Raw genomic sequence first — 23,797 nt, forward strand, 5'->3', positions numbered from 1 at the left:
GATTAGCAACAATGCAGCATCTAGCTACAACCAATTTTGAAGGTGTTCAGTCAATTTTGTTGGATTTTTACAAATTTACAAAATTAACCAACAACTCAGAACTATTACAACTTTAACAGCATATTCTGAAGAAATTAAAATGTTGGGTAACAAGAAACTAAATTCCTGGGTCTCACAATTAAAACTGGAAACAAATAGAATTGTAACTGATAGATTCTGGAATAAAAACAAATGTGACCTTAAACTCACCAATAAAGCGTGTGATCCTGGCCTTTGTTCTCTCCGATTTAAGTTTGAAGAAAGGCTTTAAAATGTCCTCCCATGTGACAGCGCTTAGTGAACTCAGGTTAGACGACAGGGAACTAGGGTAAAAATCTCATTTTAAAAATATGTATGAACTAATTATTAACTAACAGAAAAATGTTTTTATTTTCAAAATAAAGGACAGAGATGTATACAAGGTTAGTGTGAAGTTTAGAGTTGGGACCGAGAATCTCCAAGTTATATATCAGCTTGGTGCTTAATCACCTGTATACATAGGGACCTACATGTATAATTTGACAAATATCCATTCAGTACATCTGAAGCAATAGCGTCAACAAACTTTCTATATCACAATCCAAGATGGCCACCTGTTAGCCATTTTGTTTATCTAATCAGCCATAAAATCAGAAGGGAACTAAAGTAAACCTTACTGTCAAATTTGAGAAAGCTACATCTCCTACTTGTCAAGAAATAATGATAAGAATTGTTAATGGATGTCTATGGACACAGAGTGATGCATAGTGAAGCCTCTGATGACAGTGAGCAACGACAATCACAATACAATACCTACCTCAGTGTTCCACTAAACAGGCAGGCTATAAATAGACCAGGAATTCCTGGTATGTTGAGAATTTCCATCACAAAGTGTGGGATTAGCTGGTTCTTATTCTTTATCTGACCACTGGTCAATGGGTCACAACCAAACTGGGCATAGTATGCAAAGGCGGAAATGCCCATCAAACATGCCCCTGTCAGCAGAAGAAACACACCCAGGCAATTCACAAAGATGGCCCTAGTCAAGACAAATTGAAAATGAAACAAAGATGAGTATTCACAAATAGAACATATGAAGTAATCATCCCAACTTCAATGTTTGGTAGTGTGGTTGACATTTTTATTATTAATCTTTAGATTAACTAGAGCAACATTCAAATTCTCCTGTTCTGAGACTGGAATGTGTGGAAAACATGTCATTTCTTTAAATGCTTTTTTCTTCACTGGAAGTAGTTTTTTTTGACAATGCCAAACATTTACGTAATATACCAGAAGAGATGGTTCCATTACATTTTGGCTTCTTTAAGGCTCCGGAGGGCACTGTAACGTTGAATACTGGATTGACTAGCACCATATGACCCGACCCAGTTAAGGGTTGATCCCACAACTAGACCCCAGAATGTATGTCGTACTGTTGGATCAGGATCAAAGCTAGAAAACATAATATCACACAGTCATATTGTCTGTCTATCATTTGAAGCATGTCTTATTTAGGAAAGTGTTTTATGAATTAATATTTGCAACCCATGATTTTCACCTCTTCATTTTTGTGATGATGAGATATGAACAGTGGTGCTAAGTTCCTTGAGAAATCTATAAATAACTTTGTCGTTTTGAGCTTCAGAGTCTGCATACATATTTACTTCCCCTTAAGTTATCTAGTTGTCATTCCATTCACATTTTACTGTGTATATTGTACATATTGACTTCCCCTTAAGTTATCTAGTTGTCATTCCATTCACATTTTACTGTGTATATTGTACATATTTACTTCCCCTTAAGTTATCTAGTTGTCATTCCATTCACATTTTACTGTGTATATTGTACATATTGACTTCCCCTTAAGTTATCTAGTTGTCATTCCATTCACATTTTACTGTGTATATTGTACATATTTACTTCCCCTTAAGTTATCTAGTTGTCATTCCATTCACATTTTACTGTGTATATTGTACATATTAACTTCCCCTTAAGTTATCTAGTTGTCATTCACATTTTACTGTGTATATTGTACATATTGACTTCCCCTTAAGTTATCTAGTTGTCATTCCATTCACATTTTACTGTGTATATTGTACATATTGACTTCCCCTTAAGTTATCTAGTTGTCATTCCATTCACATTTTACTGTGTATATTGTACATATTGACTTCCCCTTAAGTTATCTAGTTGTCATTCCATTCACATTTTACTGTGTATATTGTACATATTTACTTCCCCTTAAGTTATCTAGTTGTCATTCCATTCACATTTTACTGTGTATATTGTACATATTGACTTCCCCTTAAGTTATCTAGTTGTCATTCACATTTTACTGTGTATATTGTACATATTGACTTCCCCTTAAGTTATCTAGTTGTCATTCACATTCACATTTTACTGTGTATATTGTACATATTGACTTCCCCTTAAGTTCACATTTTACTGTGTATATTGTACATATTGTCAGTTTCTAGTTGTCATTCACATTTTACTGTGTATATTGTACATATTGACTTCCCCTTAAGTTATCTAGTTGTCATTCACATTTTACTGTGTATATTGTACATATTTACTTCCCCTTAAGTTATCTAGTTGTCATTCACATTTTACTGTGTATATTGTACATATTTACTTCCCCTTAAGTTATCTAGTTGTCATTCACATTTTACTGTGTATATTGTACATATTGACTTCCCCTTAAGTTATTTTACTGTGTATATTGTACATATTGACTTCCCCTTAAGTTATCTAGTTGTCATTCACATTTTACTGTGTATATTGTACATATTGACTTCCCCTTAAGTTATCTAGTTGTCATTCACATTTTACTGTGTATATTGTACATATACTTTGTTACTGTCCCATTTTACTGTATAGTTACTTCCCCTTAAGTTCTAGTTGTCATTCACATTTTACTGTGTATATTGTACATATTGACTTCCCCTTAAGTTATCTAGTTGTCATTCACATTTTACTGTGTATATACATTGACTTCCCCTTAAGTTAGTTGTCATTCACATTTTACTGTGTATATTGTACATATTTACTTCCCCTTAAGTTATCTAGTTGTCATTCACATTTTACTGTGTATATTGTACATATTGACTTCCCCTTAAGTTATCTAGTTGTCATTCACATTTTACTGTGTATATTGTACATATTGACTTCATTCACATTTTACTGTGTATTACATATTGACTTCCCCTTAAGTTATCATTCACATTTTACTGTGTATATTGTACATATTGACTTCCCCTTAAGTTATCTAGTTGTCATTCACATTTTACTGTGTATATTGTACATATTGACTTCCCCTTAAGTTATCTAGTTGTCATTCACATTTTACTGTGTATATTGTACATATTGACTTCCCCTTAAGTTATCTAGTTGTCATTCACATTTTTTACATTTTACTGTGTTGTCATTCACATTTTATTGTACATATTGACTTCCCCTTAAGTTATCTAGTTGTCATTCACATTTTACTGTGTATATTGTACATATTGACTTCCCCTTAAGTTATCTAGTTGTCATTCACATTTTACTGTGTATATTGTACATATTGACTTCCCCTTAAGTTATCTAGTTGTCATTCACATTTTACTGTGTATATTGTACATATTGACTTCCCCTTAAGTTATCTAGTTGTCATTCATTCACATTTTACTGTGTATATTGTACATATTTACTTCCCCTTAATTTATCTACTGTGTATATTGTCATTCACATTTTACAGTTTCCCCAGTTATCATTCACATTTTACTGTGTATATTGTACATATTGACTTCCCCTTAAGTTATCTAGTTGTCATTCACATTCACATTTTACTGTGTATATTGTACATATTGACTTCCCCTTAAGTTATCTAGTTGTCATTCACATTTTACTGTGTATATTGTACATATTGTCATTCACATTTTACTGTGTATATTTACATATTGACTTCCCCTTAAGTTATCTAGTTGTCATTCACATTTTACTGTGTATATTGTATATTGTATATTGACTTCCCCTTAAGTTATCTAGTTGTCATTCACATTTTACTGTGTATATTGTACATATTGACTTCCCCTTAAGTTATTTTCTGTGTATATTGTACATATTGTCATTCATTCACATTTTACTGTGTATATTGTACATATTGACTTCCCCTTAAGTTATCTAGTTGTCATTCACATTTTACTGTGTATATTGTAAATATTGACTTCCCCTTAAGTTATCTAGTATATTGTCATATTCATTCACATTTTACTGTGTATATTGTACATATTGACTTCCCCTTATTTTACTGTGTATATTGTACATATTGACTTCCCCTTATCTAGTTGTTATTTTACTGTGTTGTCATTTTACTGTGTATATTGTACACTTCCCCTTAAGTTATCTAGTTGTCAATTTTACTGTGTATATTGTACATATTGACTTCCCCTTAAGTTATCTAGTTGTCATTCACATTTTACTGTGTATATTGTACATATTGACTTCCCCTAAAGTTATCTAGTTGTCATTCACATTTTACTGTGTATATTGTACATATTGACTTCCCCTTAAGTTATCTAGTTGTCATTCACATTTTACTGTGTATATTGTACATATTGACTTCCCCTTAAGTTATCTAGTTGTCATTCACATTTTACTGTGTATATTGTACATATTGACTTCCCCTTAAGTTATCTAGTTGTCATTCACATTTTACTGTGTATATTGTACATATTGACTTCCCCTTAAGTTATCTAGTTGTCATTCACATTTTACTGTGTATATTGTACATATTGACTTCCCCTTAAGTTATCTAGTTGTCATTCACATTTTACTGTGTATATTGTACATATTGACTTCCCCTTAAGTTATCTAGTTGTCATTCACATTTTACTGTGTATATTGTACATATTGACTTCCCCTTAAGTTATCTAGTTGTCATTCACATTTTACTGTGTATATTGTACATATTGACTTCCCCTTAAGTTATCTAGTTGTCATTCACATTTTACTGTGTATATTGTACATAAAGAAGGACATTTCCCTTTCTTCACTGACTGATTCATTTTGCACAGAGATACATTCACTCTTAATAAACTTTTTATAACTTTAACTTCAAATTTCATCCTATATTTAAATTCTGGTCTATTACACATCTTACTTCCAAAAGTTAACTCTGTCCCATTCCTGGTTCAGTCTCCACACCTCACTGAATCCTCCAACCTCCAGCACCCCCTGGTGTAGGAAAAACAAAGATATATCCTATATGGATCACCATTTATCATCTTCATACTGTGCCCCTCCTGGGATCAAGTTGAAACACAGTTACAATATTGCCTTTATAGTAGCAATACTGTGTCCATAACACCAATATTGTTTCCATAGCAATTAGACTGTCTCCATAGTAACAACACTGTCTCCATAGAAACAATACTGTCTCCATGCCAACAAAAAAGCGATACAGTGTTCCTGGTATTAATGCTGCCTTCATAGTACCAATATTGTCTCCATTTCAAAAGAAAAATATGTCAATCTTTTTCTTCTTATTGAAAGTAATTCTAATGTTTAATGTTAATCTATTTTTGGTTTTTGTTGCTGTTTGTAAATCAGTAACTTTGCAATAATTTTACATTAATTTTCTTCTGATTTCTAACATTAAGGTTTCTCAACATTGTTTTTAGCTAGAAATATATCACAGTAATGTATATAGACACTGTAACTGGAAACTGCCTATGTTGGGAGTATATACACATATATATTTTAAACATTGTAACACAACTGACAATGGAAGATAATTTTTTACTAGTTCCCCTATCTAAGCCTCAAACTCACAATCTACATCACTAAACTCCTAGCCTAGAAATCCTATAACTGCCTAAATGTTACCCTACCACGACATCCCTAAAAATTGGTAAAATTAAGTGATATCAGTATCATAATATCATAATATATATATAGACTGATAACAATTGTACAAGGAAAACATAAATACATGTTGACACTAGGTGTGTATAGCATAGTCCTAGTCAAGGTTATCCAGGTAAGCTAAAAATCAACGATAAATAATGTTTTGGAATTGTAGTGTTTAATATTAGACATAACAGGCAGGAACAGACCTGTTAAAGAACATGATCAGGGATAATTATTGTCTTACCTTGCAAATAATTACCAGTATACCAGCCATCATGATCAAGAATTGAAATGCGTCCACCCATATCACAGCCTTCAGTCCACCCTGTCAAGGTACAAAGGGAGATAACTCACTATACAATCACAAGTACACTACTGAAGTGCATTCATCCATATCACACAGTTCAGTCAAACCTGTCAAGGTACAAAGGGAGATAACTCACTATACAATCACAAGTACACTACTGAAATGCATTAACCCATATCACAGCATTCAGTCCATCCCATCAAGGTACAAAGGGAGATAACTCACTATACAATCACAAGTACACTACTGAAATGCATTAACCCATATCACAGCATTCAGTCCATCCCATCAAGGTACAAAGGGAGATAACTCACTATACAATCACAAGTACACAAATGAAATGCATTCAACCATATCACAGTGATCAGTCCACCCCGTCAAGGTACAAAGGGAGATAACTCACTATACAGTTATCGTAAGTTTATAGATATTTTGTCTGGGAAATAACAATATAGAGTGGCATGATGTAAAAGCACTCCAGATTTTATACATGTTTTATGATGATTGTGAATTCAAAAAGATGAGCTGTCAGGATATTTGATCACAAGAATGATAAAAAAAACGTGTTTATTTGTAATATTCAACAAAATTATTGGTTTTCCTTGAAATAAAAATACTTTGTTTCAAAATTTGTACAACAATTGTCATTTAAAATATTTTTTTCCAAACAAAATGATTTTATATACTTTCCTACATTGAAAATATGAGTTTCATATCAGTCTGTGATTGGTTACTTTTCTTCTCCTGAACCAATCATTATACTTCGCCTGTGCCTTCAACTTTGCTATGACACATTCCAGGCATGCAGAAACCCATGTAGTATTGAGAATGGTTTATAACAAAACAAATAACTAGCAAAAATTTGTAAGACACAAATCCATTCCTAAAAGAAGCTTTGATAGGGGACTATTTTCCTAATCTATTGAGGAGTTCACGAGACATGCCATTGACTGGGTGTGTGGTAATGGGAAACAACAGTGATATAGGGAAACAAAGATTGTAAGTTCTCCTTCATTCCTTGTGGGGATAGAGAAACCTAAGACTCTCACACATTCCCTAAAACAGAAGGCAAGCCTGAATATCTATAACAGACCAATCTCTTTGGGATCCGCCCTATCATCAGTACTGAGAGGTAAAAATTTAAAACTTGACTTACAAGAAAAGTATACAAGGTGCAAACAACACCAATGGTAATGAAGGATGCCCACTCCGGGAAACCAGTCACTGAAATAAAGATAGAAAAGGTGTACACAATGGTATAATGATGAGATTTACACTGACAAAGAATCACAGTAAACACAATGGTATAATGATATACACTGACAAAGAATCACAGTAAACACAATGGTATAATGATGTACACTGACAAAGAATCACAGTAAACACAATGGTATAATGATGTACACTGACAAAGAATCACAGTAAACACAGTGGTATAATGATATACACTGACAAAGAATCACAGTAAACACAATGGTATAATGATGTACACTGACAAAGAATCACAGTAAACACAATGGTATAATGATATACACTGACAAAGAATCACAGTAAACACAATGGTATAATGATGAGATATACACTGACAAAGAATCACAGTAAACACAATGGTATAATGATATACACTGACAAAGAATCACAGTAAACACAATGGTATAATGATGTACACTGACAAAGAATCACAGTAAACACAATGGTATAATGATGAGATGTACACTGACAAAGAATCACAGTAAACACAATGGTATAATGATATACACTGACAAAGAATCACAGTAAACACAATGGTATAATGATGTACACTGACAAAGAATCACAGTAAACACAATGGTATAATGATGAGATATACACTGACAAAGAATCACAGTAAACACAATGGTATAATGATATACACTGACAAAGAATCACAGTAAACACAATGGTATAATGATGAGATGTACACTGACAAAGAATCACAGTAAACACAATGGTATAATGATATACACTGACAAAGAATCACAGTAAACACAATGGTATAATGATGTACACTGACAAAGAATCACAGTAAACACAATGGTATAATGATGTACACTGACAAAGAATCACAGTAAACACAGTGGTATAATGATATACACTGACAAAGAATCACAGTAAACACAATGGTATAATGATGTACACTGACAAAGAATCACAGTAAACACAATGGTATAATGATGTACACTGACAAAGAATCACAGTAAACACAATGGTATAATGATATACACTGACAAAGAATCACAGTAAACACAATGGTATAATGATGAGATGTACACTGACAAAGAATCACAGTAAACACAATGGTATAATGATGAGATGTACACTGACAAAGAATCACAGTAAACACAATGGTATAATGATATACACTGACAAAGAATCACAGTAAACACAATGGTATAATAATGAGATATACACTGACAAAGAATCACAGTAAACACAATGGTATAATGATATACACTGACAAAGAATCACAGTAAACACAATGGTATAATGATATACACTGACAAAGAATCACAGTAAACACAATGGTATAATGATATGTACACTGACAAAGAATCACAGTAAACACAATGGTATAATGATGTACACTGACAAAGAATCACAGTAAACACAATGGTATAATGATGACAAAGAATCACAGTACACTGACAAAGAATCACAGTAAACACAATGGTATAATGATGTACACTGACAAAGAATCACAGTAAACACAATGGTATAATGATATACACTGACAAAGAATCACAGTAAACACAATGGTATAATGATGAGATATACACTGACAAAGAATCACAGTAAACACAATGGTATAATGATATACACTGACAAAGAATCACAGTAAACACAATGGTATAATGATGTACACTGACAAAGAATCACAGTAAACACAATGGTATAATGATGAGATGTACACTGACAAAGAATCACAGTAAACACAATGGTATAATGATATACACTGACAAAGAATCACAGTAAACACAATGGTATAATGATGTACACTGACAAAGAATCACAGTAAACACAATGGTGACAAAGAATAAACACAATGATGAGATAGTACACTACAAAGAATCACAGTAAACACAATGGTATAATGATATACACTGACAAAGAATCACAGTAAACACAATGGTATAATGATATACACTGACAAAGAATCACAGTACACTGGACAAAGAATCACAGTAAACACAATGGTATAATGATATACACTGACAAAGAATCACAGTAAACACAATGGTATAATGATGTACACTGACAAAGAATCACAGTAAACACAATGGTATAATGATGTACACTGACAAAGAATCACAGTAAACACAATGGTATAATGATATACACTGACAAAGAATCACAGTAAACACAATGGTATAATGATATACACTGACAAAGAATCACAGTAAACACAATGGTATAATGATGTACACTGACAAAGAATCACAGTAAACACAATGGTATAATGATATACACTGACCAAGAATCACAGAAAACACAAAGGTATAATGATATACACTGACAAAGAATCACAGTAAACACAATGGTATAATGATGAGATGTACACTGACAAAGAATCACAGTAAACACAATGGTATAATGATGAGATGTACACTGACAAAGAATCACAGTAAACACAATGGTATAATGATGAGATATACACTGACAAAGAATCACAGTAAACACAATGGTATAATGATATACACTGACAAAGAATCACAGTAAACACAATGGTATAATGATGTACACTGACAAAGAATCACAGTAAACACAATGGTATAATGATATACACTGACAAAGAATCACAGTAAACACAATGGTATAATGTAAACACAATGGTATAATGATATACACTGACAAAGAATCACAGTAAACACAATGATGTACACTGACAAAGAATCACAGTAAACACAATGGTATAATGTATGAGATATACACTGACAAAGAATCACAGTAAACACAATGGTATAATGATGAGATGTACACTGACAAAGAATCACAGTAAACACAATGGTATAATGATGTACACTGACAAAGAATCACAGTAAACACAATGGTATAATGATATACACTGACAAAGAATCACAGTAAACACAATGGTATAATGATATACACTGACAAAGAATCACAGTAAACACAATGGTATAATGATGTACACTGACAAAGAATCACAGTAAACACAATGGTACATGACAAAGAATCACAGTAAACACAATGGTATAATGATATACACTGACAAAGAATCACAGTAAACACAATGGTATAATGATATACACTGACAAAGAATCACAGTAAACACAATGGTATAATGATATACACTGACAAAGAATCACAGTAAACACAATGGTATAATCACAGATATACACTGACAAAGAATCACAGTAAACACAATGGTATAATGATATACACTGACAAAGAATCACAGTAAACACAATGGTATAATGATGTACACTGACAAAGAATCACAGTAAACACAATGGTATAATGATGTACACTGACAAAGAATCACAGTAAACACAATGGTATAATGATACAGAATAAACACAATGGTAAACACAATGGTATAATGATATACACTGACAAAGAATCACAGTAAACACAATGGTATAATGATATACACTGACAAAGAATCACAGTAAACACAATGGTACACTGACAAAGAATCACAGTAAACACAATGGTATAATGATGTACACTGACAAAGAATCACAGTAAACACAATGGTATAATGATATACACTGACAAAGAATCACAGTAAACACAATGGTATAATGATGAGATATACACTGACAAAGAATCACAGTAAACACAATGGTATAATGATGTACACTGACAAAGAATCACAGTAAACACAATGGTATAATGATGTACACTGACAAAGAATCACAGTAAACACAATGGTATAATGATATACACTGACAAAGAATCACAGTAAACACAATGGTATAATGATGAGATATACACTGACAAAGAATCACAGTAAACACAATGGTATAATGATGTACACTGACAAAGAATCACAGTAAACACAATGGTATAATGATGAGATATACACTGACAAAGAATCACAGTAAACACAATGGTATAATGATGTACACTGACAAAGAATCACAGTAAACACAATGGTATAATGATATACACTGACAAAGAATCACAGTAAACACAATGGTATAATGATGTACACTGACAAAGAATCACAGTAAACACAATGGTATAATGATATACACTGACAAAGAATCACAGTAAACACAATGGTATAATGATGAGATATACACTGATGATGATATACACTGACAAAGAATCACAGTAAACACAATGGTATAATGATGTACACTGACAAAGAATCACAGTAAACACAATGGTATAATGATATACACTGACAAAGAATCACAGTAAACACAATGGTATAATGATGTACACTGACAAAGAATCACAGTAAACACAATGGTATAATGATATACACTGACAAAGAATCACAGTAAACACAATGGTATAATGATATACACTGACAAAGAATCACAGTAAACACAATGGTATAATGATGTACACTGACAAAGAATCACAGTAAACACAATGGTATAATGATGTACACTGACAAAGAATCACAGTAAACACAATGGTATAATGATATACACTGACAAAGAATCACAGTAAACACAATGGTATAATGATATACACTGACAAAGAATCACAGTAAACACAATGGTATAATGATGTACACTGACAAAGAATCACAGTAAACACAATGGTATAATGATATACACTGACAAAGAATCACAGTAAACACAATGGTATAATGATGAGATGTACACTGACAAAGAATCACAGTAAACACAATGGTATAATGATGTACACTGACAAAGAATCACAGTAAACACAATGGTATAATGATGAGATATACACTGACAAAGAATCACAGTAAACACAATGGTATAATGATATACACTGACAAAGAATCACAGTAAACACAATGGTATAATGATATACACTGACAAAGAATCACAGTAAACACAATGGTATAATGATGTACACTGACAAAGAATCACAGTAAACACAATGGTATAATGATATACACTGACAAAGAATCACAGTAAACACAATGGTATAATGATGTACACTGACAAAGAATCACAGTAAACACAATGGTATAATGATATACACTGACAAAGAATCACAGTAAACACAATGGTATAATGATGTACACTGACAAAGAATCACAGTAAACACAATGGTATAATGATATACACTGACAAAGAATCACAGTAAACACAATGGTATATGATGAATGTACACTGACAAAGAATCACAGTAAACACAATGGTATAATGAATACACTGACAAAGAATCACAGTAAACACAATGGTATAATGATATACAATGATATACTTTTACACAATATAATTCTGTATATCTAGGTACTGTAACAAAAAATAAATCTGTAATCTGTATAGTTCTAGGTACTGTAACAAAAAAATCTGTATAGTTCTGTATAGTTCAAGGTACTGTAACAAAAAATAAATCCAATGTATAGTTCTGAGGTACTGTGAACAAAAAATAAATTTGTAATAGTTCTGTATAGTTCTAGTACTGTAACAAAAAATAAATCTGTATAGTTCTGTAAGTTCTAGGTACTGTAACAAAAAATATATCTGTATAGTTCTGTATAGTTCAAAGGTACTGTAACAAAAAATAAATCTGTATAGTTCTGTACAAATATAAATCTTACCTAGTTCTGTACTGTTACAAAAAATAAATCTGTATAGTTCTTATGTTCTAGGTACTGTAACAAAAAATAAATCTGTAAGTTCTGTATAGTTCTAGGTACTGTAACAAAAAATAAACTGTAACAAAAAATAAATCTGTATAGTTCTGTATAGTTCTAGGTACTGTTACAAAAAAATAAATCTGTATAGTTCTGTATAGTTCTAGGTACTGTTACAAAAAAATAAATCTGTATAGTTCTGTATAGTTCAAGGTACTGTAACAAAAAATAAATCTGTATAGTTCTGTATAGTTCTAGGTACTGTAACAAAAAATAAATCTGTATAGTTCTGTATAGTTCTAGGTACTGTAACAAAAAAATAAATCTGTATAGTTCTGTATAGTTCTGTATAGTAGGTACAAAAAAATAAATCTGTATAGTTCTGTATAGTTCTAGGTACTGTAACAAAAAAATAAATCTGTATAGTTCTGTATAGTTCAAGGTACTGTTACAAAAAAATAAATCTGTATAGTTCTGTATAGTTCAAGGTACTGTTACAAAAAAATAAATCTGTATAGTTCTGTATAGTTCTAGGTACTGTTACAAAAAATAAATCTGTATAGTTCTGCATAGTTCAAGGTACTGTAACAAAAAAATAAATCTGTATAGTTCTGTATAGTTCTAGGTACTGTAACAAAAAAATAAATCTGTATAGTTCTGTATAGTTCTAGGTACTGTAACAAAAATAAATCTGTATAGTTCTGTATAGTTCTAGGTACTGTTACAAAAAAATAAATCTGTATAGTTCTGTATAGTTCTAGGTACTGTAACAAAAAAATCAATCTGTATAGTTCTGGGTACTGTAACAAAAAAATAAATCTGTATAGTTCTGTATAGTTCTGTAACAAAAAATAAATCTGTATAGTTCTGTATAGTTCTAGGTACTGTAACAAAAAAAAAATAAATCTGTATAGTTCTGTATAGTTCTAGGTACTGTAACAAAAAATAAATCTGTATAGTTCTGTATAGTTCTAGGTACTGTTAACAAAAAATAAATCTGTATAGTTCTGTATAGTTCTAGGTACTGTAACAAAAAAAAATAAATCTGTATAGTTCTGTATAGTTCTAGGTACTGTAACAAAAAATAAATCTGTATAGTTCTGTATAGTTCTAGGTACTGTAACAAAAATAAATCTGTATAGTTCTGTATAGGTAGGTACTGTAACAAAAAAATAAATCTGTATAGTTCTGTATATAGTAAATCTGTATAGTTCTGTATAGTTCTAGGTACTGTAACAAAAAAATAAATCTGTATAGTTCTGTATAGTTCTGTAACAAAAAATAAATCTGTATAGTTCTGTATAGTTCTAGGTACTGTAACAAAAAAATAAATCTGTATAGTTCTGTTCTAGGTACTGTAACAAAAAAATAAATCTGTATAGTTCTGTATAGTTAGGTAGTAACAAAAAATAAATCTGTATATAGTTCTAGGTACTGTAACAAAAAAATAAATCTGTATAGTTCTGTATAGTTCTAGGTACTGTAACAAAAAAATAATATCTGTATAGTTCTGTATAGTTCTAGGTACTGTAACAAAAAAATAAATCTGTATAGTTCTGTATAGTTCTAGGTACTGTTACAAAATATTTATTTGTATCACAGAGATAACCTAGATGGAATATCCTCTGGCCCAAACACCACACAATAAGTCAGGTTTGTCTGACAATATCAGCATCCTTGATACCCTAGGGATTAGGAACACTAAGGCCCTCTGGAAAGTGATACTGGACATAACCCCAGGAGTATTGAGGAGGCAACATGAGAGGTAGACTGAGCTAAGAGATTGTCATTGTCCTCAAACTGACATGTGAATCATCCATTCTACAGAAAATGTAACCATGGATTTAGATATATCCGCTGTAATTACACAACAGGTAGGAAAAAGCTGAGGACTCTGTCTTGATTTTGTGAAATTTATTCACCAATACGTGTTCCATTCTGGAGATATTTCAGATTTAGAATATTTCATCAATTTTTACTCCTTATTTTGTCTTTTTTTCAAACTACTTTCTTTTAAACAGTCTCAAGTTTTTGACAGCTAGCTGCTACATTATCCATTCTATTTGCAAGTCTAAGAAATACCTACTTCACCTATTTCAAACGTTTCCCGTGTCATAAAGTATTACCAACTGAATCCTTTACCTAACAAAGGACTGGTACAATACATATCGTGTACAACATTTAACTTACAATCAATTTACAAAAACTGCACATGTATATATGATGAAATGTCACTAAAAGTCACCGTACATAATCAAATGTAAGGAAGTCTGCTTCTGGTTAAAATCACACTTCAATCTTATGACAAATGATCAACATATTGGAAAATACTTCCTACATCACTATCAAAGTATAACTATGATAAAGAGGCCGGAATGAGGGAAACTTGAAAAATATTACATGATATTGATTAAGTAAATGTTTACCTCATACATACTGGTCAACTTCAATGGATAAAACAGTGGAATATAAACAACAGACGCCAGTAGCACGGCAAGCATCTGTCCAAAAGTATACAAATAATACTGAGTCCCCTTGGTGTACACCTCAGCTGGAGCACCCAAGATCAATATGGCGGACTGGAAAGAGACAAGGATGGAGAGGGCTGTGGGTATGAGACTCATCTTCCTATTTCCCATCAGGAATTCACCAGTCGTTCTCTGTCGGCCTCCAGCCAAGGCATGGTACACACCAATACCAACAGAAACCAATAGTAGTCCAACAAATACTATCCAATCTATTACGTTAAAAGTCCTCTCCATGGCGATCTGAAAAAAACATTGCACTGTCAATCATTTCAGTTCAGTTGATTGTACGATGATGTTAATTGATTAATGAGCGAGTTGTGATGATGATGATGATGATGATGATGATGATGATGATGATGATGATGATGATGATGATGATGATGAAATTTAGTATTGACTCGTCAGGAAATATTCTATCATCTGCTGATGATGGTGCCATCATCCTTTCCCATAAAATCTGGATGTTATTTCCACTAAACTCTCCAAAGTTTTAGAAGCCAGTCACAAATGGTTGGTCGACAACAACTTACTCTCATTTTTGTTAAAACAATGAGCAAGTTTTCTGACCCAAAGAAGAAAACAAATCAACTCTGTTCAATTTGTTTTGATAAATTGGTAGGGACAAAATTTGACCCCAAAATTAAGTTAAATATCTTGAAAGGCATAATTGATAAACATCTGTCTGCTGAGCATTTCATTTGATCAACCAATGTCTTAAAATCCTGTATATTTACAGAAAGTGTCTTTTAGCTAATTCACATAAACCTCTTCTCCCATGCAATGGTACTTTGACTTGACCTGTTCTTTGTGCTTTGAAGATTTGTCTAAGAAATCTAAAGACAAAACTACAAATTTCCAACAACAAGATGGCACACTTTATTTTAGACAAAATGATAGTTACCTTTACCTGACTTCAACAACTGGCCTCCTTAATATTAACCAGAGGCCAACTGGCATTAAAGGTCAACTGAGTATCAAGACCTATATAGGAAAGAGGCCCAATAGGCCCAAAATAAATTGTTCAACTATTCTACAGCCTACAAAGAAGACCTTGGTTGGTTCATAACAACATTTTCTGCAAACATGAAATCATATTCTTTATATATGCTAGCTACTACACAAATGCCATTATTCTGTATCTATTGCTTGTTAAAAAAAGATGTTTTAACGAGTCTGATGAAGAGAACCTTTAAGGACCTGTGTTGGAAAAAATAGCATTAGTTACTATAAGCTGTGGTATTTTATTGTAATCAATAAGAATCAATTAATTATAGATCATACTTGTTGTATTAATCAGTATTGTAATCAATACCTATACACACACTGGAAAATTAGTTCAATATACATTGTGATGTCCTCGATGTTAGCAAGCATATTACACGTTTTTGAGACTTGAGAAAGTCTTGCCAACAATTTATAGTTATCCGCCCCTGGTACGTGTTTCTTCGAAACGGTGATGCCATGTAAAATTCTCATACACTGCTGTAACCAAAATAATGATGTCTTCTGGGTATATATAAATACCTTTATATATACCCAGAAGACATCATTTTGGAATTTTGGTTGTTCTTTACGCTTTGTCTTCATAATGAATTGTTCATAATCCAACATTATATTACCACATGAAGTCGTCATTGAGCTGCAGCCTACATTGCGAAATCGCGCGTGAGGTAGAATTAAAGCACGATCACGATAGGCCTACATGGTTACATCCTAGTGCACCAAGATGAACCGTACCACGTGCGCTTGTGATGAAATACAAGTTCGGAAGGAAGCTAGGTACAATATTTTCTGCAAATACAGTAATGACAGGGGTGATTTAGTGAAATAAAGAAAATGGAAAGTGCTTTTATAAGGCCCATAGATACCTAATTGTATAGTCTTCTCCCGGTATGTATCTACCTTTCTTAACGGCTGGTGAGTCCAGGTCCTGGTAATGCTTACTTTTCGAGTGAAACCCTAGACTTGCACAAGTCCTAGCTAGTAACACAATGCTACAGTGAAAGTAATTCAACCAGAGTTGTCGATCATAACAATATTGCACTTGCGATGATGACATACTTCAATAATAATAATTATCATCAATTTTCACTAATGTCACAGTATATGAACATTATTGTCATTGTGGGAGATTGCGGCATGATAAATTTGTAAATCGGGCAACCTGTCAGGTTCATAGTAACATTCTTTTGCTAGGATGCTAGGGTCAGACGATTTACAGGATCGGATCGGGCAGAATCGGGGTAGAATAGTGCCGTTTTTAATGATTTTTATGGATTTCTTTTGCATTGATATCATCATATGTTACAAGAGAGAGAGAGAGAGAGAGTTAAATACATAGAAAGTAATTTCCGTTTCCGGATTTACGTAACGCTAATTCTTGGTATTCTACTTTCGTTTTGCAGATCTACAGTATCAGTCATAAGCCATAGATACTGTTTTTATTTTAAATGAAACAGACAGGTAGGTCAACAACACGATAAAAACAACGACGATTCAAGAATGTGGGTATCTTTATTTATTCATTTCAAAAGCTATCAGATAGTGTGTAAATGCATACAAAAATATACCCAACAAGATTCACATCTGTTTGTTTCTAAATTAGGAATCGTCTGGACGTGTGGGGTTTGTATGTGGCATGTGGTAGTGTGGGGTTTGTATGTGGTAGTGTGGGGTTTGTATGTGGTAGTGTGGGGTTTGTATGTGGTAGTGTGGGGTTTGTATGTGGCAGTGTGGGGTTTGTATGTGGTAGTGTGGGGTTTGTATGTGGTAGTGTGGGGTTTGTATGTGGTAGTGTGGGGTTTGTATGTGGTAGTGTGGGGTTTGTATGTGGTAGTGTGGGGTTTGTATGTGGTAGTGTGGGGTTTGTATGTGGTAGTGTGGGGTTTGTATGTGGTAGTGTGGGGTTTGTATGTGGCAGTATGGGGTTTGTATGTGGCAGTATGGGGTTTGTATGTGGTAGTGTGGGGTTTGTATGTGGTAGTTTGGGGTTTGTATGTGGTAGTGTGGGGTTTGTATGTGGTAGTGTGGGGTTTGTATGTGGTAGTGTGGGGTTTGTATGTGGTAGTGTGGGGTTTGTATGTGGTAGTGTGGGGTTTGTATGTGGTAGTGTGGGGTTTGTATGTGGTAGTGTGGGGTTTGTATGTGGTTGTGTGGGGTTTGTATGTGGTAGTGTGGGGTTTGTATGTGGTAGTGTGGGGTTTGTATGTGGTAGTGTGGGGTTTGTATGTGGTAGTGTGGGGTTTGTATGTGGTAGTGTGGGGTTTGTATGTGGTAGTGTGGGGTTTGTATGTGGTAGTGTGGGGTTTGTATGTGGTAGTGTGGGGTTTGTATGTGGTAGTGTGGGGTTTGTATGTGGTAGTGTGGGGTTTGTATGTGGTAGTGTGGGGTTTGTATGTGGTAGTGTGGGGTATGTATGTGGTAGTGTGGGGTTTGTATGTGGTAGTGTGGGGTTTGTTTGTGGTAGTGTGGGGTTTGTATGTGGTAGTGTGGGGTTTGTATGTGGTAGTGTGGGGTTTGTATGTGGTAGTGTGGGGTTTGTATGTGGTAGTGTGGGGTTTGTATGTGGTAGTGTGGGGTTTGTATGTGGTAGTTTGGGGATTGTATGTGGTAGAGTGGGGGTTGTATGTGGTAGTGTGGGGTTTGTATGTGGTAGTGTGGGGTTTGTATGTGGTAGTGTGGGGTTTGTATGTGGTAGTGTGGGGTTTGTATGTGGTAGTGTGGGGTTTGTATGTGGTAGTGTGGGGTTTGTATGTGGTAGTGTGGGGTTTGTATGTGGTAGTGTGGGGTTTGTATGTGGTAGTGTGGGGTTTGTATGTGGTAGTGTGGGGTTTGTATGTGGTAGTGTGGGGTTTGTATGTGGGAGTGTGGGGTTTGTATGTGGTAGTGTGGGGTTTGTATGTGGTAGTGTGGGGTTTGTATGTGGTAGTGTGGGGTTTGTATGTGGTAGTGTGGGGTTTGTATGTGGTAGTGTGGGGTTTGTATGTGGTAGTGTGGGTGTTGTATGTGGGTGTGTGGGTTTTGTCTGTGGTAGTGTGGGGTTTGTATGTGGTAGTGTGGGGTTTGTATGTGGTAGTGTGGGGTTTGTATGTGGTAGTGTGGGGTTTGTATGTGGTAGTGTGGGGTTTGTATGTGGTAGTGTGGGGTTTGTATGTGGTAGTGTGGGGTTTGTATGTGGTAGTGTGGGGTTTGTATGTGGTAGTGTGGGTTTTGTATGTGGTAGTGTGGGGTTTGTATGTGGTAGTGTGGGGTTTGTATGTGGTAGTGTGGGGTTTGTATGTGGTAGTGTGGGGTTTGTATGTGGTAGTGTGGGGTTTGTATGTGGTAGTGTGGGGTTTGTATGTGGTAGTTTGGGGTTTGTATGTGGTAGTGTGGGGTTTGTATGTGGTAGTGTGGGGTTTGTATGTGGTAGTGTGGGGTTTGTATGTGGTAGTGTGGGGTTTGTATTTGTTAGTGTGGGGTTTGTATGTGGTTGTGTGGGGTTTGTATGTGGTAGTGTGGGGTTTGTATGTGGTAGTGTGGGGTTTGTATGTGGTAGTGTGGGGTTTGTATGTGGTAGTGTGGGGTTTGTATGTGGTAGTGTGGGGTTTGTATGTGGTAGTGTGGGGTTTGTATGTGGTAGTGTGGGGTTTGTATGTGGTAGTGTGGGGTTTGTATGTGGTAGTGTGGGGTTTGTATGTGGTAGTGTGGGGTTTGTATGTGGTAGTGTGGGGTTTGTATGTGGTAGTGTGGGGTTTGTATGTGGTAGTGTGGGGTTTGTATGTGGTAGTGTGGGGTTTGTATGTGGTAGTGTGGGGTTTGTATGTGGTAGTGTGGGGTTTGTATGTGGTAGTGTGGGGTTTGTATGTGGTAGTGTGGGGTTTGGGGTTTGTATGTGGTAGTGTGGGGTTTGTATGTGGTAGTGTGGGGTTTGTATGTGGCAGTGTGGGGTTTGTATGTGGTAGTGTGGGGTTTGTATGTGGCAGTGTGGGGTTTGTATGTGGTAGTGTGGGGTTTGTATGTGGTAGTGTGGTGGGGTATGTGGGAGTGTGGGGTTTGTATGTGGTAGTGTGGGGTTTGTATGTGGTAGTGTGGGGTTTGTATGTGGTAGTGTGGGGTTTGTATGTGGTAGTGTGGGGTTTGTATGTGGTAGTGTGGGGTTTGTATGTGGTAGTGTGGGGTTTGTATGTGGTAGTGTGGGGTTTGTATGTGGTAGTGTGGGGTTTGTATGTGGTAGTGTGGGGTTTGTATGTGGTAGTGTGGGGTTTGTATGTGGTAGTGTGGGGTTTGTATGTGGTAGTGTGGGGTTTGTATGTGGTAGTGTGGGGTTTGTATGTGGTAGTGTGGGGTTTGTATGTGGTAGTGTGGGGTTTTTGGTATGTGGTAGTGTGGGGTTTGTATGTGGTAGTGTGGGGTTTGTATGTGGTAGTGTGGGTTTGTATGTTTGGGGTATGTGGTAGTGTGGGGTTTGTATGTGGTAGTGTGGGGTTTGTATGTGGAAGTGTGGGGTTTGTATGTGGTAGTGTGGGGTTTGTATGTGGTAGTGTGGGGTTTGTATGTGGTAGTGTGGGGTTTGTATGTGGTAGTGTGGGGTTTGTATGTGGTAGTGTGGGGTTTGTATGTGGTAGTATGGGGTTTGTATGTGGTAGTGTGGGGTTTGTATGTGGTAGTGTGGGGTTTGTATGTGGTAGTGTGGGGTTTGTATGTGGTAGTATGGGGTTTGTATGTGGTAGTGTGGGGTTTGTATGTGGTAGTGTGGGGTTTGTATGTGGTAGTGTGGGGTTTGTATGTGGTAGTGTGGGGTTTGTATGTGGTAGTGTGGGGTTTGTATGTGGTAGTGTGGGGTTTGTATGTGGTAGTGTGGGGTTTGTATGTGGTAGTGTGGGGTTTGTATGTGGTAGTATGGGGTTTGTATGTGGTAGTGTGGGGTTTGTATGTGGTAGTGTGGGGTTTGTATGTGGTAGTGTGGGGTTTGTATGTGGTAGTGTGGGGTTTGTATGTGGTAGTGTGGGGTTTGTATGTGGTAGTGTGGGGGTTGTATGTGGTAGTAGTGTGGGGTTTGTATGTGGTAGTGTGGGGTTTGTATGTGGTAGTATGGGGTTTGTATGTGGTAGTATGGGGTTTGTATGTGGTAGTATGGGGTTTGTATGTGGTAGTATGGGGGTTGTATGTGGTAGTATGGGGTTGTATGTGGTAGTATGGGGTTTGTATGTGGTAGTATGGGGTTGTATGTGGTAGTATGGGGTTGTATAGGGTATTATGTGGTAGTATGGGGTTGTATGTGGTAGTATGGGGTTGTATGTGGTAGTATGGGGTTTGTATGTGGTAGTATGGGGTTTGTATGTGGTAGTATGGGGTTGTATGTGGTAGTATGGGGTTTGTATGTGGTAGTATGGGGTTTGTATGTGGTAGTATGGGGTTTGTATGTGGTAGTATGGGGTTTGTATGTGGTAGTATGGGGTTATATGTGGTAGTATGTGGTAGTATGGTTATGTTTGTATGTGGTAGTATGGGGTTGTATGGGGGTTGTATGTGGTAGTATGGGGTTGTATGGGGTTATATGGGGTAGTATGCGGTAGTATGTGGTAGTGTGGGGTTTGTATGTGGTAGTATGGGGTTGTATGTGGTAGTATGGGGGTTGTATGTGGTAGTATGGGGGTAGTATGGGGTAGTATGTGGTAGTATGGGGGTTGTATGGGGTAGTATGGGGTAGTATGTGGTAGTGTGGGGTTTGTATGTGGTAGTATGGGGTTTGTATGTGGTAGTATGTGGTAGTATGTGGTAGTATGTGGTAGTATGGGGTAGTATGGGGTAGTATGTGGTAGTATGGGGTAGTATGTGGTAGTATGTGGTAGTATGTGGTAGTATGTGGTAGTATGGGGTAGTATGTGGTAGTATGGGGTAGTATGTGGTAGTATGTGGTAGTATGGGGTAGTATGTGGTAGTATGGGGTTGTATGGGGTAGTATGTGGTAGTATGGGGTTGTATGTGGTAGTATGGGTAGTATGTGGTAGTATGTGGTAGTATGTGGTAGTATGGGGTAGTATGTGGTAGTATGGGGTTGTATGTGGTAGTATTGTATTGTATGGGTTAGTTTGTGGTAGTATCGGGTTGTATGGGGTTATATGGGGTAGTATGGGGTAGTATGTGGTAGTATGTGGTAGTATGGGGTTGTATGTGGTAGTATGTGGTAGTATGGGGTAGTATGTGGTAGTATGGGGTTGTATGTGGTAGTATGTGGTAGTATGTGGTAGTATGGGGTAGTATGTGGTAGTATGTGATAGTATGGGGTAGTATGTGGTAGTGTGGGGTTGTATGGGGTTATATGGGGTAGTATGTGGTAGTATGTGGTAGTATGGGGTTGTATGTGGTAGTATGTGGTAGTATGGGGTAGTATGTGGTAGTATGGGGTAGTATGTGGTAGTATGGGGTAGTATGGGGTAGTATGTGGTAGTATGGGGTTGTATGTGGTAGTATGGGGTAGTATGGGGTAGTATGTGGTATGGGGTTGTATGTGGTAGTATGGGGTTGTATGTGGTAGTATGTGGTAGTATGGGGTAGTATGTGGTAGTATGGGGTTGTATGTGGTAATATGTGGTAGTATGTGGTAGTATGGGGTAGTATGTGGTAGTATGGGGTAGTATGTGGTAGTATGTGGTAGTATGGGGTAGTATGGGGTAGTATGTGGTAGTATGGGGTAGTATGTGGTAGTATGGGGTTGTATGTGGTAGTATGTGGTAGTATGGGGTAGTATGTGGTAGTATGGGGTAGTATGTGGTAGTATGTGGTAGTATGGGGTAGTATGTGGTAGTATGTGGTAGTATGGGGTAGTATGGGGTTGTATGGGGTTATATGGGGTAGTATGTGGTAGTATGTGGTAGTATGGGGTAGTATGTGGTAGTATGGGGTTGTATGTGGTAATATATGGTAGTATGTGGTAGTATGGGGTAGTATGTGGTAGTATGGGGTTGTATGGGGTTATATGGGATAGTATGTGGTAGTATGGTGTTGTATGTGGTAGTTTGTGGTAGTATGTGGTAGTATGGGGTAGTATGTGGTAGTATGGGGTTGTATGTGGTAGTATGGGGTAGTATGTGGTAGTATGGGGTTGAATGTGGTAGTATGTGGTAGTATTGTATAGTATGGGGTAGTATGTGGTAGTATGTGATAGTATGGGGTAGTATGTGGTAGTATGGGGTTGTATGGGGTTATATGGGGTAGTATGTGGTAGTATGTGGTAGTATGGGGTTGTATGTGGTAGTATGTGGTAGTATGTGGTAGTATGTGGTAGTATGTGGTAGT

General features: G+C 35.6%; 1 protein-coding gene across 1 annotated transcript in view; it reads right to left on the reverse strand.

Moving 5' to 3' along the window:
• LOC132556329 (sodium-coupled monocarboxylate transporter 1-like) overlaps positions 1-15,751 on the reverse strand; it is a 29,027-nt gene extending 13,276 nt beyond the window's left edge. Inside the window, exons 1-9 of the mRNA XM_060220714.1 lie at positions 15,416-15,751; positions 12,972-13,007; positions 12,614-12,638; positions 7,374-7,441; positions 6,155-6,235; positions 5,162-5,235; positions 1,330-1,470; positions 836-1,057; positions 250-362 (exon numbers count right to left, since the gene is read on the reverse strand). Coding sequence (XP_060076697.1) covers positions 250-362; positions 836-1,057; positions 1,330-1,470; positions 5,162-5,235; positions 6,155-6,235; positions 7,374-7,441; positions 12,614-12,638; positions 12,972-13,007; positions 15,416-15,751 — 1,096 coding nt within the window. The remainder of the gene's footprint in view (positions 1-249; positions 363-835; positions 1,058-1,329; positions 1,471-5,161; positions 5,236-6,154; positions 6,236-7,373; positions 7,442-12,613; positions 12,639-12,971; positions 13,008-15,415) is intronic.
• Positions 15,752-23,797: the final 8,046 nt, after the last annotated feature.

The sequence above is a fragment of the Ylistrum balloti genome, unplaced genomic scaffold, assembly GCF_031769215.1.
Source record: "Ylistrum balloti isolate Yb309-2 unplaced genomic scaffold, AGI_CSIRO_Ybal_v1 Utg370560, whole genome shotgun sequence".
In the NCBI taxonomy this organism is placed as follows: Eukaryota; Metazoa; Mollusca; class Bivalvia; order Pectinida; family Pectinidae; genus Ylistrum; species Ylistrum balloti.